Genomic DNA, 14,030 nt, shown 5'->3' on the forward strand with positions numbered 1-14,030 from the left:
TCTCTCAGAAAGTGAACCAGGCAACTTTTGGTTCATCCAAATCTCCAAGCTTTAGCCCGATACTCGGACTTAGTGGTGGCCAAGAGGAGCCACAAATTGAGGTCCCACAGAGAGCAAGAAAGAAAGGGAATACTGAGAGATCACTGTCAGAAGGCTGGTAAGAAAGTAATGAGTTGTGAGGATGGATTGCAAAAGGTGCTAGAAAATAGGCAACTAAACTCCTAAGAGAGTTGGATTGCAGAAAGGTACAGGATAATGGATGCCTCAACTCCAAAGAGAGTTGGACTGTAAAGGCACTGGAAAAGGGGTGCCTCATCTCCTAAGAGATTTGGATTGTAAAAGAACTGGAAAAGGGTTACCTAAACTCCTAAGAGAGTTGGATTGGAAGAGAGATCACAGTCAATCACACAGATAATGTTAAAGAGACAAGGTACTGGTAAGATATCATTTAACTTTGGATTAAGTAATAATGCTAAGAAAATTATTAAAGAAACACAGGAAACCCTCCACTGAGGAATCACTCCCCTGTGAGCAGCACACCAGCAGCCAGCCGACCCAGCAGCCCAAGACCTTCTCCACTCAAGCCCGCTGTGGGTTCCAGTCAGCCGACAATGATGTGCTGTGCACAGGCTGGCTGGAGAAATCACCTCCTGAGAAAAAGTTGGGGCACTATGCTTGGAAGAAACGCTGGTTTATCCTGCGGAGTGGTCAAATGAGTGGTGCCCCAGGTGTTCTAGAATACTATAAGAATGAACACTCCAAGAAACCCCTGCAGATCATCAACCTAAACTTCTGTACGCAGTTGGGTATACGCATGACCTTTAGCAAAAAAGAGCTTGAAAAGAGTTTTATGTTTGATATCAAGACCAATGAGCGCACTATCTACCTGGTGGCTGAGACAGAGGCTGACAGGAATAGGTGGGTCCAGAGCATCTGCCAGATCTGTGGCTTCAGTCAGACTAAAGAGAGCACTGATACACTGAGAAACCTTCCTTCAGTCAGTCATAGGCTCAGCTCTTCACGAGCTGAATTCAGCAGCTCCAGTCAGCACCTGCTCCCAGCAAGAAGGTCCTCAGCCTGTTCACAGTCTAGCCAGCCACGTCTAACAAGCCACATCCAGCCTGCCTCGTCTACCAGTGCACCTCAGGAGCATCAACACTTGCACCAACGCATAAGTCGAAGGAGAGAAAATGCAAGGAATACCAGCTTCTCTCAGAGCACCCGGCAGGAGAGTGATACAGCTGCACAAAAACTTGCCCAGGGCAATAGACACTGTATCAACAGAGTCAGCAGTCAGGTCCATGACTTCTCTAGCCTTCCAAAGCCAAGCCAATACAGTGGTTTTGTCCCCCCTCGTAGCCTGGCTTCACACAGTCACACCAAGGGCAGTTTCACAGTGTCTGCGGCAGATAGTAAGGATGTGTACACCTTCAAGGCACCCAGAAACACCCCGTGTAGTGAATTTGGAGACCTCCCAGTGGACTCAGCCATAGCTCCCCAACCACTGCCCCCCAAGACACCTCGGGGGAGCAGCCCCCAACAAAGACCGCCAGACAGTGACTACAAGTACCCAACACGAGATGGAGAAACCGCCTGCTGCCGTGATAAATCTCCAAAAAAGACTATCGTGGGTCTACCACACAATGCCAGCTCTGATGACAGCTATGTGTCTATAAACCCAGGTTCTGACATCCCCATGAGCACAATGCCCCTTCACATTGCCAGCCGAGGAAGCGAGATCCAGCCACCCCCTGTCTATCGCCACCTCAAGCCTGGCCGAAAAGCAAAGCCAGAAACCCTTGACATGAGAGACAACACTGTTATCAATGAGCTGCCTTTCAAGTCACCTGTCACCAAGCCTTGGTCCACGGTCAACAACACTTTCAATCCCAGCTCCTCCCAGTACTGTCGATCCATCTCCATTACAGACTCTGGAGACTGTGAGGAGAACTATGTCCCTATGCAGAACCCAATGTCTTCATCCCCTTTACCCAGTGGCACTAACAACCCAGCTCCTAAAAAGAGTAGTGGTAATGTGAATTACATAGACCCAGACTTCCAGCTGCCCTCCTCAAGCCCTCAACACAAGCCATCCACATCATCTGTCACATCAGATGAGAAAGGAGAATATGTCCAAACAGATGAAGAAAAGAACCAGGCCCTACAAAAGTCCATACAGGAATCGACAAAGATGCAACAGTCCTGAAGGGCCTCCAAAGATGCCAAGCTATGGTAAGGATGGCCATCCCCTGACACCTCTTCTCCTTTGTGAGTTTTGTTCAAAAGACGTATGTATGTTCTGTATGTATGGTGTGGCCACACATGTGTGTATGAAGTGTGATCATAATGTGTGACTGTTAACAAAAGAATGCCATTGTGTTGTCTTTAAATTGTGTAATTTCTGGGGAAGGAGCAACAGTTGTTAAAGTACAGGTTACTTGGGAGGGAAATTTCTGCTTTTTTTTCCATGGAGGGTGAAGAGCTGTGCATTTCTTCTAGACTGGTATGATTTCATGGGGCAGGAACCCCTGAAGCAGTGGCCCAGGTGATCTGAATATTTGTTTTCCTTAAAATTTGTTCAGTTAGAAATGGTAGTGGTCACAGGCAATCACTTTTAAAAGGAAAAAGGAGGAATATTATATAGAAATGATACTTTGTTTTGGAATGGATCCTCATTTGTTGATACTTTGTATTGGATTGGATCTTCATTTGTTTATATTAGTTAGGTTTTCTAGATATATAGATATTCTTCAAACCATTCTAAGACCTACAGAATATCTAGCATTTAAATGGTTTAGGGTTTTTCTTGACAGTGAGACACAACTGCTCCTGGCACACCAATTACATCTGAGCAGAAGATGAGCATTGAAGAAATAAAGTTTGCCTTTGACATGGCAAGACTTGCTATTTGGGCAAGAAGCTGCTCTTGCCTGAGCGGTTTGACTGTTGCTTTATAAACTGGACATGCAGGACCCATAGGAAATTGACTGCTTAAACAAGATGGACAGTCATGAAAGGTTCCTGCTTCATGGAAGAGACTGCCTGACATTCTACAGGACACAGAAAAAAGGTGACAGACAAACTGCCAATGCAGGTGGAGAGTTTAGAATTTCCTGCTTTGCTGAGAAGTCTGTCAGACACATTGTGACCTGTAGGCTAAAAATGGATGCCACAACATTACCGAGAAACTTTGGGTGACTGTCTAGGAAGCAAGATGTCTCTGTCAGTTCTAGAGTTTATGTATTATCCTTCTATGATCTTTGATGGAGTTGAAGATAGATAGTTATAGTAACACACTAAGATAGAATGGTTAAAATCTTATAGTTCTTACTTGACAACTGTTTTGTTATATATAAAGAAGGGGGAGATGTTGGGACCCAGACACCACAGGTTCTCTGAGTTGTTTTCCAGCATAACCATGGGTACCCCCTCTTTATCTGACCTCACCCTACTAACATCAATGTCCTATTGTGAACCCTTTCACCTGGGGTTTTTGTAAGTTTGTATATAAGACTGCTCCACAATAAAGGTGAGAGTCATTCTCTCAGAAAGTGGACCAGGCATCTTGTTGTTCATCCAAATCTCCAGGCTGTCACCCGATACTCGGACTTAGTGGTGGCCAAGGGAAGCCAGAGAGCAGCATGCACAAACAGACTCAGCCATCTGCTGGCATAGACGATGGTTCCACAGCAAGGGTTAACACTGTCATCCTAACAAGTCACAGATTTTCAGGTTTAAAATAAACCCCGGAGCCAGAGTCCTCTGGGAATATATCATGCCTAAAAACTAATCAAAATGCCTTTCCTTAGTCAACATGACTCCCAGAAAGAATTGAATATGTGTTTTCTCATGTTAGGTCATTTTAAGTGAAAAGGGAAATTATTTTTATATTATATGTACATGCTTAACTGTCCTCTCTCTTCCCATGTGTATATAAGGAAATGCTCAGACATATGATTAAATAACGGTCAAATTTTTTTCAAAGAAACTATTTCAGAATAGAAAGTGCATGTGTGTATGTGTACATGGACATATATATGTAAAGCAAATTTGACTTTTAATGAACACATATATTTCAAGAGGTAGCTTTAAATATAGAAAGCACCTAACAGATCATTCATTCATCCAGGTTCTTTATTTCACAGAAAAAAAACAAAAAAAAAAACAAAATAAAACACAATGCCCCTCCCCACATAAGCTGAGGGCCTGTCTCCTATGAGGCCTGTCTGTGCAATAATGGTATGTGCACACACATAAAATGCACAATAAAGCTCTTCTTAAGTCCAGTCACACAGGTACATTCTTCTCCCCTTGAGTCAGGGACAGCACCCCCTCTCCCCAGGCTCCTGCAAAGCACTGACCAGCGATGCTATTTTCCAGAGGTTTGTATGATTGCAGGATGGGGGTGCCCTGAAATCTGACTCACTCTCACTCACCACTGCACCTTTAGCACCAGGCAATAGTCTTTAACTGTGTGGAGCAGATATTTAACTGCACATTGAATAAATGATAATCACTGTTATGAACAATTGAAAAAATCCATGCTTCATTAATGTCTTTTTCCCATCGTTTTGGAAATGTGGGTAACATCCTGTGCTGTCTGTAGGGTACAACCTTGTACTGGGGGTGCTTCCAAATAGCTGACTAGAGACTTCACATTCCCTCTGTGTGGGTGTCTCTTTCTCCCCTTGGTTCTGAGTTTGAAGCAGGGTCCTTAGAATTGTTGAGATCCTGTTCTGCTCACAGAGCCACACCCAGCCCAAAATGGAACTAACAATAATTCTGTATCTGATGATAAGGGCTTCACACTTTGTCTGTGGCAGCGTGCCCTGTCCTTCAAGGCACAGTCATGTTGGGCTTTGTGGATTTCCTGACTCACACATCATCACCTGGTGTCTGGAGCATTGAAGTTCGTGGGAGCTTTCCCATAAGACAGTAGACCAAGGGACGTGAATAACCTGTATAGAAAGTGAGAGCCCCATTAATATCATATTTTAAAATAACAACTTCCCCCAGCAATAACAATCATTTAAAAACAATAAAGATTCATCAGGTTCTTGAATATATAAGCAGGATGACAAATGCTGTCCACACAGCAACTGGTAGTGAGCAGCACCTACAACGTAAGAGGTGAGGGCCACAGCTGTGGGCAGAGGACTGGCAAAGACTGGTGTCACCCCAGAGGAATGGGAAGCAAAGCAGAGAGCCTTCTTCTCTTCTCAGCCACTACCCAGGCTTTTGCTTTATTTCAGATTCTGGGGGTCTCTTGCATCTCTTGGCTTGTTGCCCCACCCTCCAGTTTCAAAGTCAACAGCCTAGCTCCTTTCTATCTTGCTTCTTTCTCTCGTCTCTGCTTCTGTTATCGCATGTCCTATTCTGACACTGCTTTCTTCTCTTCTCTTTGAAGACCCCTGAGGCTGCATGGGACACATCTGGATGCATGCTCCATCTTAAGATCTATGGCTTAGTCACTCATGCAGGTCTCTTTTTGCCTGTAAGGAGCCAAAGGTAGAGTACTGGTGAGCTGCAGATTCCCAGAACCACCACATCGTAATTTCAGCATGTGAAACATAACAAAAGGAGCCGGCAAGCTTTCCATGTGTAAAACTATGCCAGCTGGGGCTGGAAGGATGACTCAGTGCTTAAGAGCACGCATACTGCTCTTTCAAGAACTGGAGTTCTGGTCCCAAAACTCATATCAGGTGGCTCACAACTGTCATTCTCCAGCTCCAGGGGTATCTGATGCCTCTGTCCCCTGCTGGCACCTATACTCACACCCTCAAACCCCCTGTTTCCTTTTTTCTGATCACTCTGCTCTTTTACCAAGCCAGGTTCCATGTCCCCACTTTACCAACTGAGCTTTTTGTATCTGGTGAGATCACTCAAAATACAACATCGCTTTTTTTTTATTTGGTTTTTTGAGACAGGGTTTCTCTGTGGCTTTGGAGGCTGTCCTGGACCTAGCTAAAAGACCACATCTTACCGATCCCAAATTTTAAGAAGCAAAGAAAGAAAAAGACACAGATTTAATCAAAGGAAGCAATAATGACAGGTTTATTTAAAATTTTCCAGTAGAGAAAACCTGTTAGTGTTGGAATAAAGGTACTCAATGTATAAGAGCAGGGGAGAATAGAAAAATTAACCAAAGAAAACAAAACCAAACAGTATAAAAAAACAAAACAAAATAAAAATGTTTGAAATGGATTCCAATAGGGATCTTCTTTAAACCTGTGAATAATGAACACAGTTACCAGGTTTGGCAGACAATTCATTTGGAAATTAAAGCCTATGTCTGTATTGTAAACTCCATAAAAACTGCTCATTGAATTCAAGCCTTTCATATACTGGACACTGAAACACAAAGCCAGATGATTTGCAAATAAAAGGAATTATTCATTTGTTCTCACAGTTACAGGAATTGACCAGCTGCTTTACTGCGGTGTAGAGCAGATTAGATAAATGACAAGAAAGGAAAAATCAGACAAAACTCTAAAAAACTGAAACAGCAAATTCAAACACCAGCTTGCTCATTTAAGACAATAAACTGAACGTTATGGCATAGTCTACATTTGTGGTGTCATTTCCTTTCCCCCACCCCACCGACAAATAGCTTCTAGATCCATTAGCCATTTAGACTATTCCTGACCTCCAAATATTCTGTATACACATATTTAGCAAGGAGCAAAAGCCTGACGTCATTCAGACAGCACAACAGTCAGCATACAGTTTTAGAAAGAATACTGTGAATGTCATAAAGATTTGCCTTTAAAGAAAACAAAGAACCTCATTCATTTTAAACAAATAGTTTTAAAACGTTATGAAAACCCATCAAATGGTGATTCATTGTGGGCTCAGAACCTGATGAAGTGCACACTTCAAAGACTATTAAGGTAACACTCTGCCAAACACTCCCAACAAAAGGACTGCACAGGATTGTTCTTCTTCTAATAGATAATTTGTCCCTGTCCTGGCCATCTCCTTTAAAACTATACACAAAAGTCCTGCTAAAAGTCAACATTTTAGTTGATCACACAACAGAATGTCACAATGTAAACTAAACAGATTATTGATTTCAACAGCATGTTACCAATGTTTGTTAATTTCTCAATCCAACAGTTGGTCACAGAGGTCAAGTATTATCAAGCCTCCCTTGTCAGGTTTTCACCCGTCTGACATATCCATCCTTCAAGTACATGCAAGGTTCAACATTTGCAAGAGACAGAAGCCAGAGGCCCTTTAAGACACTGAAGAAATAGGATTGTGGGGTGAACCCATCTGGGTAAGAACTTTATCCAGCCACTGGAGAGGGCCATGCAGATGTATCTCAATCCAGCAGGGGGTGCTAGTAACATCCTGCCTGTGGTACTTGGCTCCCCAACCCTAGGAAAAAGAAAGCACACTGGTGTCATTTAACTCTCTACCTCATTGAGTCACTGTACCAAGTAAAAAATCATATGATCAGTTCACATAATTATGTTTGGACTCATGGCTATGTCCCACAAGAAAATATACTGCAAAAGCATGGGTAATTTGGGGGGATGGACGTAGGCCACAAAAAGTCTATGCAAGGACCCCAGGATCACCTATTTAGTCTGGTATAGAGGCACATGCGTTTAATCCCAGTATTCGGGAAGCAGGGGCAGGCAGTTCTCTGTGAGTTCCAGGCAAGTCAGGGTACAGAATGAGACCTTTATTCGAATAAAAAATAAATGTTATTAGTCTTGGGTAATTACAAATTTAAAATACATTCAATAGTTGTTTGAATAAAGATATTTTAGCCGGGAGGTGGTGGTGCATGGCTTTGATCCCAGCACTCAGGAAGCAGAGGCAGGGGGATCTCTGTGAGTTTGAGACCAGTGTGGTCTTCAAGAGGTGGTTCCAGGACAGCCTCCAAAGCCACAGAGAAGCCGTGTCTCGAAAAAAAAGCCCCCAAAAGATATTTTAAATATTTATTTCTCACTACACTAATGTTATGTTAAAACTTTACTTACTTATACTTTTAAGACAAACTCTTAATGGGTAGGACTGGCTGCCCTAAAATCCCTATGTAGACCCAACTGGCCTGAAACTCAGAGCTTACCTATCTGATTTCTGAGAACCGGAATAAAAGGCATGTATTATCAAACTGGCTTTAGTTTTTAATATTTTTTTTAAAAATTGTGCAAATATGTACATGTTGAGTATGGATTTACCTATGAATGTGTGGTATCTGTGGATTTCAGAAGATGTTGGATCCTGGAGGTAGAGTTACAGGCTGTCGTGATTCACTTCAGCTGGATGCTGGGACTGAACCCAGGACCACTGTAAGAGTACTACACCTTTAACTGAACAATCCCTTGCCCCTTTATCTGTGTGTCCATGCCTGGAGAGTACAGGGGTCTACACTGGCTGTCTTCTTCAATCACACTGCACTGTGTTTTCTGAGATGAGTTCTCTTGCTGCACCTGGGCTTTTGCCAATCAGGCTATACTGGTGGCCAGCAAGCCTAAGGGATCCTATCTGTCTCCCATGCTGGGACTACACACAGCACTGCACCCAGCTTTTTGTTGTTGTTGCATGAATGTGTGTTAATGTACACCACAGTGTGCATGTGGAGCTCAGAGAACAAATCTGTGAAGTTGGTTCTTCTCTCACCTTTTACACATGTTGTGTAGCAATATCTTCAAAGATAAAACCTTCTGTCTTATAGGGAAGCTCCAGAATTGCTGAATGTTTTAAGGGGAGGTGAAACACTCCACCCTCTAGGCAAAGTCCTTAAAACTCAGGAAGCAGACATCGTAAAACCTTTACTGAAGCTGACAAGATTCACTAGGCTGTCCCTCCCCAGGCTGATATGAGCGTAAGGACTGCTGAGACAGACAGACTGACTAGGCTGCCTGCTTCTGGAATAAGACATGCCCAGCCTGGACTCTATTAAACCCTTAGCTTGACCCGGAATAAACTGCATGATGACTGGGAGGCAGGGGGAGATAAAGGTGCCTGTCACCAAGCCTGGAGACCTGAGTTCCATCTCTGGGACCTGCGAGGTGGGAGGAGAGGACTATATTCTAAGTTCCCATGACAACCTCTTGGACAATGGTGCTCTTAGTGGGCAATGATAGGAATATATACCAGTAAGGCACAGGTATACATATTGTAAATAGCAGGGGTGAGGCGGGGGTCAGGCCTGAATGAGATGGGCCGGTACTGCTCACCTTCACGAAACTCATTCGAATAGTGCACATTTTGGTGAGTTCATACACGGTCTCAAAACCATGGTTCACAGACTGTGCCAGGATCTGAGCAAACTCTTGGTTGTTGAAAATTTTCACGCTACACCCACTGGGGATCTTGCAGACAGTGGTGGGATGAAACCCATGATGGTAGTTGCAGTTCCGACTCTGCACATATATGCTTTTGTCACTCAGGCATTCGACATACACTTCTCCTCCAACATAGTACAGGTGGACACCTGTGACAGGACAGACCATATCGTTCATAGGCTGAAAGGCACCCAGGCAGAGTCAAGTTTGGCCACTCACATAGCCATTCTGACAGACATCGAGCTAACTATGTTATGCTTGTGATAACCAGTGTGTTCAGGAACAAACAAGTCTCTCAAAAATAATATGGTTGACATTTTCATTTTGGTATTTAATGTCCTGCTTAACCAGAGTTGAAAGTATATGGACACTCTAAAAATAGAGCAATATAAAACCTGTAGTTTCCTGGGGTATCCTGTGTGCTTAAAGTCTTCTGCATTTATGCCAAGGCTAAATTGTTCAGAAAACTTCAGAGAGAGAGAGAAGGGATGGTCAATAAACACAGAGGAGTGAAACCCGGGTTGAAGAATTACTGCTGGAAGCAGTAAGACATGAGGTCTAGTTAAAACAGACACTTTTTAAATAGAAAAAAAACATACTGTGTGAAAAAGGAGCTCACCGAAATAAGTACAAAAAACAATAATTGAAAACGTCTTATAACTTAGGATGCTGAAAGACCAGGCAGCATCCCCCCTTCTCAGGGAGAAGCAGGGAGTGTCCTGGACCCCCTCCTATTAAAGCTGGACCAAGGAGAGAACCAATTCTGCAAATTTGTCCTCTGACCACTATGTGCCCCGTTATACACACAGAAAATAAACAAAAGCAAATCTTCAAAAAGGAAGATGGACCCTCTGGCCAAGACTCACGAGGGAGTAAGAAGAGGCTAGCAAACAGGCAGGTAGTATGACTTTGAGCTAAGAAGGTGCTTAGTTGGAATGGCTTAATAGAAAATGCTAGTGAGACTGTCTGAGGAAACACAATGTGGCATTTCTACAGACACACAGGGCTAAGACCCCAGTATCAGCTCTACCCACTGTGGCAGAAATCCATTTTGTTTAGTGGTATACAGAGATATATTTAAGAACAAAAATATAGAGAAAACTTTTTTTTGGGTTTTTCAAGACAGGGTTTCTCTGTGCATCTTTGGAGCCTATCCTGACACTACCTCTGGAGAGCAGGCTAGCCTCGAACTCACAGAGATCTGCCTGCCTCTACCTCCCGAGTGCTGGGATAAAAGCCATGCGCCACCAATACCCAGTGAGAAAACTTTTTAAGAAGAAAAAAAAACCCTTTTCCCTGATATCAAAAATGATGTCTTTTCATTTTAGAAAATTAAGACAATATATGAAATATAAAGATGTGGAAAATATTGGCATTCCTTCAGCAACAGAGGAAAATGCTTGTTAATTAACAGTCTGCAATTGTGTGTCCAGTTTTGCAATCATTAAAGCCTGTGTTGCAAACTCTCACATTTCTGTATGACTTGCTGCTGTAACTGTTTAACCAGGCTCCTTCAGCAGACCAGTATTGACACTAATTATCTACTATTGCAGTCATAACAAATGTCACTGGACGGTTTTTACTAATATCTATAAGAGACATTCCTGGAAGTTAAGCAGCTGGATCAAAGGATTTGAATCACTTTGCCAAATGACTTTTCAGAATGCTTGTGTTACATCAGCACTGTGAGTGCAATGATCAGCTGACCCACACCAGCACTGACACTGAGCTTACACAAAAGCAAAGTGTTCACACCTGCAAAGGGAATTGCTTTAATTTGAACATGGGGGCTGGGCATACCCTTGGTTTAGTGGCCATTTGGGAATCTCCTGCGAACAGCAGCATCTGAACATTTTGCATTTGCCACAAGAATGATGGGGTCACTTCTAGAGGAAGAAAAGATGAACGTTTGCAGGAGGGGTAAAGGGACACGCACCTTTTCCGATATGTCGCCTGGTGTTTTCTATTGTGGAGTTCCGGTTAATGTTGGAAAGCAGCCCAAGGCAGAAGCGGTTCTTGTTGTTGGAAGGATCAGTGTAACCATCCACCAACACGCTTGTGGAGGAGGCCTGGAACGTATCACCCACGCGGTTGTTGAGCTCGTAGTACACAATAGAGCACCAGTGCTTTGGTTCCTCATAAAAAACAGCTTGAACATCTGCAAGAAGGAAAGAACTTTGCTCACAGTTACTCCTGGAGCACCCCAACCAGAAACCCCATTGTAAAACTGGCTTAGCACGGTGGAACGAAGACAGGGAGGGGCAACTACGAGGATCACATTGGTCATTTCTGTGAAATCCTATGTACTTCTTACTAAGGGCGGCATTCTCCTTTCATTGGGGAACTGGCAGAGATCCAATATACCAGCTCAGCAAGCCCGGCAACAGCACTTGCTGAATACAAATGACTTATAACTTGCTCATTAACATACAGAAATAATTGAAGTCACTCCTGCTGGCACACTACCTACAAGTATTACAGTGATCAATGAGAAAGCAAGTGGCACAGGAACAGGAGGTGCCTGGAGATGTGCCAATGGGCTGGTGAAGAAAGGAACTGCTTTTGGCAAAGCCTTGGCAGACCTCTGCTTTCTCGAAGCCCTGAAAACGAACTTCTTCCTATCATGAAGAAGCTGCTTGGCTTCACAAGAGCTAGTGATGGCTGAAGCTCCAGTTTTGCTATAGCTCAGGAAGAAACCGTGCCAGCTGGCCATTCATCCCGAATAAAATATATCTCTCTCATCCAGACGCCAGGCTAACCTCCTTCTATTTGCTTCAAGTCATGCCAAGCGGGTGTGTTTGTCTCTCCCTTCCCAGAATGGGCCAACAATAGAAACTACACAGGTTTACCAAGAGGATGCAGCTTGTTAGGCCCAATCTCTTAAGGCTGATGAATCTCCAAACAGATAATGCTTCTAAATGCTTTCAACCAAAAGGCTGGGAAAAGAGCCCTTTCTGCGTCAAAACCTCTTATGCATGCCTTTTGAGAGCCCAGGCACACAAACCACACCATTGCCAACTTGATCATTACTCTAATGAGTCTCATGGGGCTTCAGTGTACAAATATAAGAAATGGAAAGAAAATCCACCAGGACTGGTAGATGGAGAAGGAGAAGAACAAGGAGGAAGAGGAGAAGGAGGAGGAAAAGGAGAAGGAGAAGGAGAAGGAGAAGGAGAAGGAGAAAGACTTCCACATCCTTTTGTTTGATTGTTTGTGGTTTTTGAGACACAGTTTCTTTGTAGCTTTGTAGACCAGGCAGGCCTCTAACTCAGCGTTCAGCCTGCCTGTGCTTCCCGAGTGCTGTCATGTTCTTAACATAACCAGCCAGTTATTTGTTTTATGTAAGTAGCTTAGCTGAAAGTATACTATTTCCATTGTTTCTTTCTAGGCAATGCTTCCCTGTCTGCTGCTCTTCAAGGAGCAAAGCTTTAGTAATTCACAAGTGCCAAACCCCAGAGAAGGCTGTGCCATCTGTCACATAGGCCTTCTATCAGCTTTCAGCATTGTTAAAAAGCTATTCATTTGGCTTGCATGTGGACACATTTTTTCCTATAAAAGGCCAGGAAGATCTTGTGAAACATATGGTCTTTATCACAACTATTCCACTCTGCCTTTGTAACCACAACAACAAATAAAAATCTTAGCCATAGATAATACGTAACAAATGGGCACAGTGTGTTCTAATAAAGCTTTATTTACAAAAACAGAAAGTGGGCTGATCTGTGTGCCGGCTGTAGCTTGCTGACCCATGTTCTGGGAATCCACCACAGGTAACAACAGGAGAATAGTCAAAATATTTTCCTCTGAAAATACTATGTGATTTTTAAATGGCTCCAACTGGGAACATTTTTTAAGCTATTTTAAAGGAAAAAAACTTAAAAATAAGTCTCTATTTGGGGGTAACAGAGATAATCTCATCATGACCATTACAGGCCCCAAATAGGGTATCTTGTTCCCCAAATAAAAATTCCAAAAGTGGCATAGGGGCTATTCTGAAGACGTGAAAACACATGAGCATATAAATAACATATATTTGTTATATAAAACAGGACTCAATCATTTCCTCCGACTATCTCTGTAAGCACAGAGATTTTTAACAACCTCCTGTGTATATAGGTATGTGAAACAGCCATACAAACCCATATTTATTGGTAACAAATCATAGACAGATGCATTTTAAACAGTTATTTGATATATGTGCATATATGTATATAAATGCATATATGATATTATATGTATCACTTACTCATTTATTGAAGATGAAAGCAAATTAGCATGTTAAGGACACAGATAAACTTGTTTATTTTTCCATAACTAATAAATCGTGCCTGATTATTCACACTGGTCAACATACAGATTGTCTTTAGAGGTGACTGACAGTTCGGTTTTCTAACCACCAATGCTGGAAACTCACTTCACCTAACTATGTAACACAAAATGGCAGAGCACTGTGTACGGCCGTTTCAGAGACCAGTGGGAATCTAAGACCTCCATATTCAATTCTGAGATCTCATATTGGACTGTGACAGAGTTTAAGTAAAAAGATGGGCTCTAGAGAATTCTTTACATTAGGCTTAAAACAACAAAACGTTTTTTCCATGTTTCGAAAACACCTACCTTTTTAAGGTCTAAATGAGTAAAAGTAACATTAGGACAGGACATACAGACAAAACTCTGACAACTCATTTTACCTCCTCTGTTGATCTCGGAGGGCAGTGCAGGTGCCAT

The 14,030-nt window shown here is 42.7% G+C and overlaps 2 protein-coding genes across 2 annotated transcripts; one reads left to right on the forward strand and one right to left on the reverse strand.

Moving 5' to 3' along the window:
• Positions 1–712: 712 nt before the first annotated feature.
• LOC113838939 (GRB2-associated-binding protein 2-like) lies at positions 713–2,206 on the forward strand. Its single transcript, XM_035453696.1, has one exon. It carries the CDS (start codon positions 713–715, stop codon positions 2,204–2,206), a length of 1,494 nt encoding a protein of 497 aa, XP_035309587.1.
• A 5,030-nt stretch (positions 2,207–7,236) lies between these two features.
• On the reverse strand, positions 7,237–12,487 carry LOC118239782 (mothers against decapentaplegic homolog 1-like; the record flags this gene model as incomplete). Its single annotated transcript, XM_035453697.1, has 4 exons — positions 7,237–7,380; positions 9,195–9,451; positions 11,239–11,462; positions 12,447–12,487. Coding segments are annotated over 4 exons (666 nt in total), but the record flags the coding sequence as incomplete, so codon positions are not given.
• Positions 12,488–14,030: the final 1,543 nt, after the last annotated feature.

Source organism: Cricetulus griseus, unplaced genomic scaffold (assembly GCF_003668045.3).
Source record: "Cricetulus griseus strain 17A/GY unplaced genomic scaffold, alternate assembly CriGri-PICRH-1.0 unplaced_scaffold_121, whole genome shotgun sequence".
Taxonomy (NCBI): Eukaryota; Metazoa; Chordata; class Mammalia; order Rodentia; family Cricetidae; genus Cricetulus; species Cricetulus griseus.

Bases quoted from the DNA above. Each gene is read 5' to 3' on its own strand.
- LOC113838939 (XM_035453696.1), top strand. From the start codon at position 713: ATGAGTGGTGCCCCAGGTGTTCTAGAATACTATAAGAATGAACACTCC.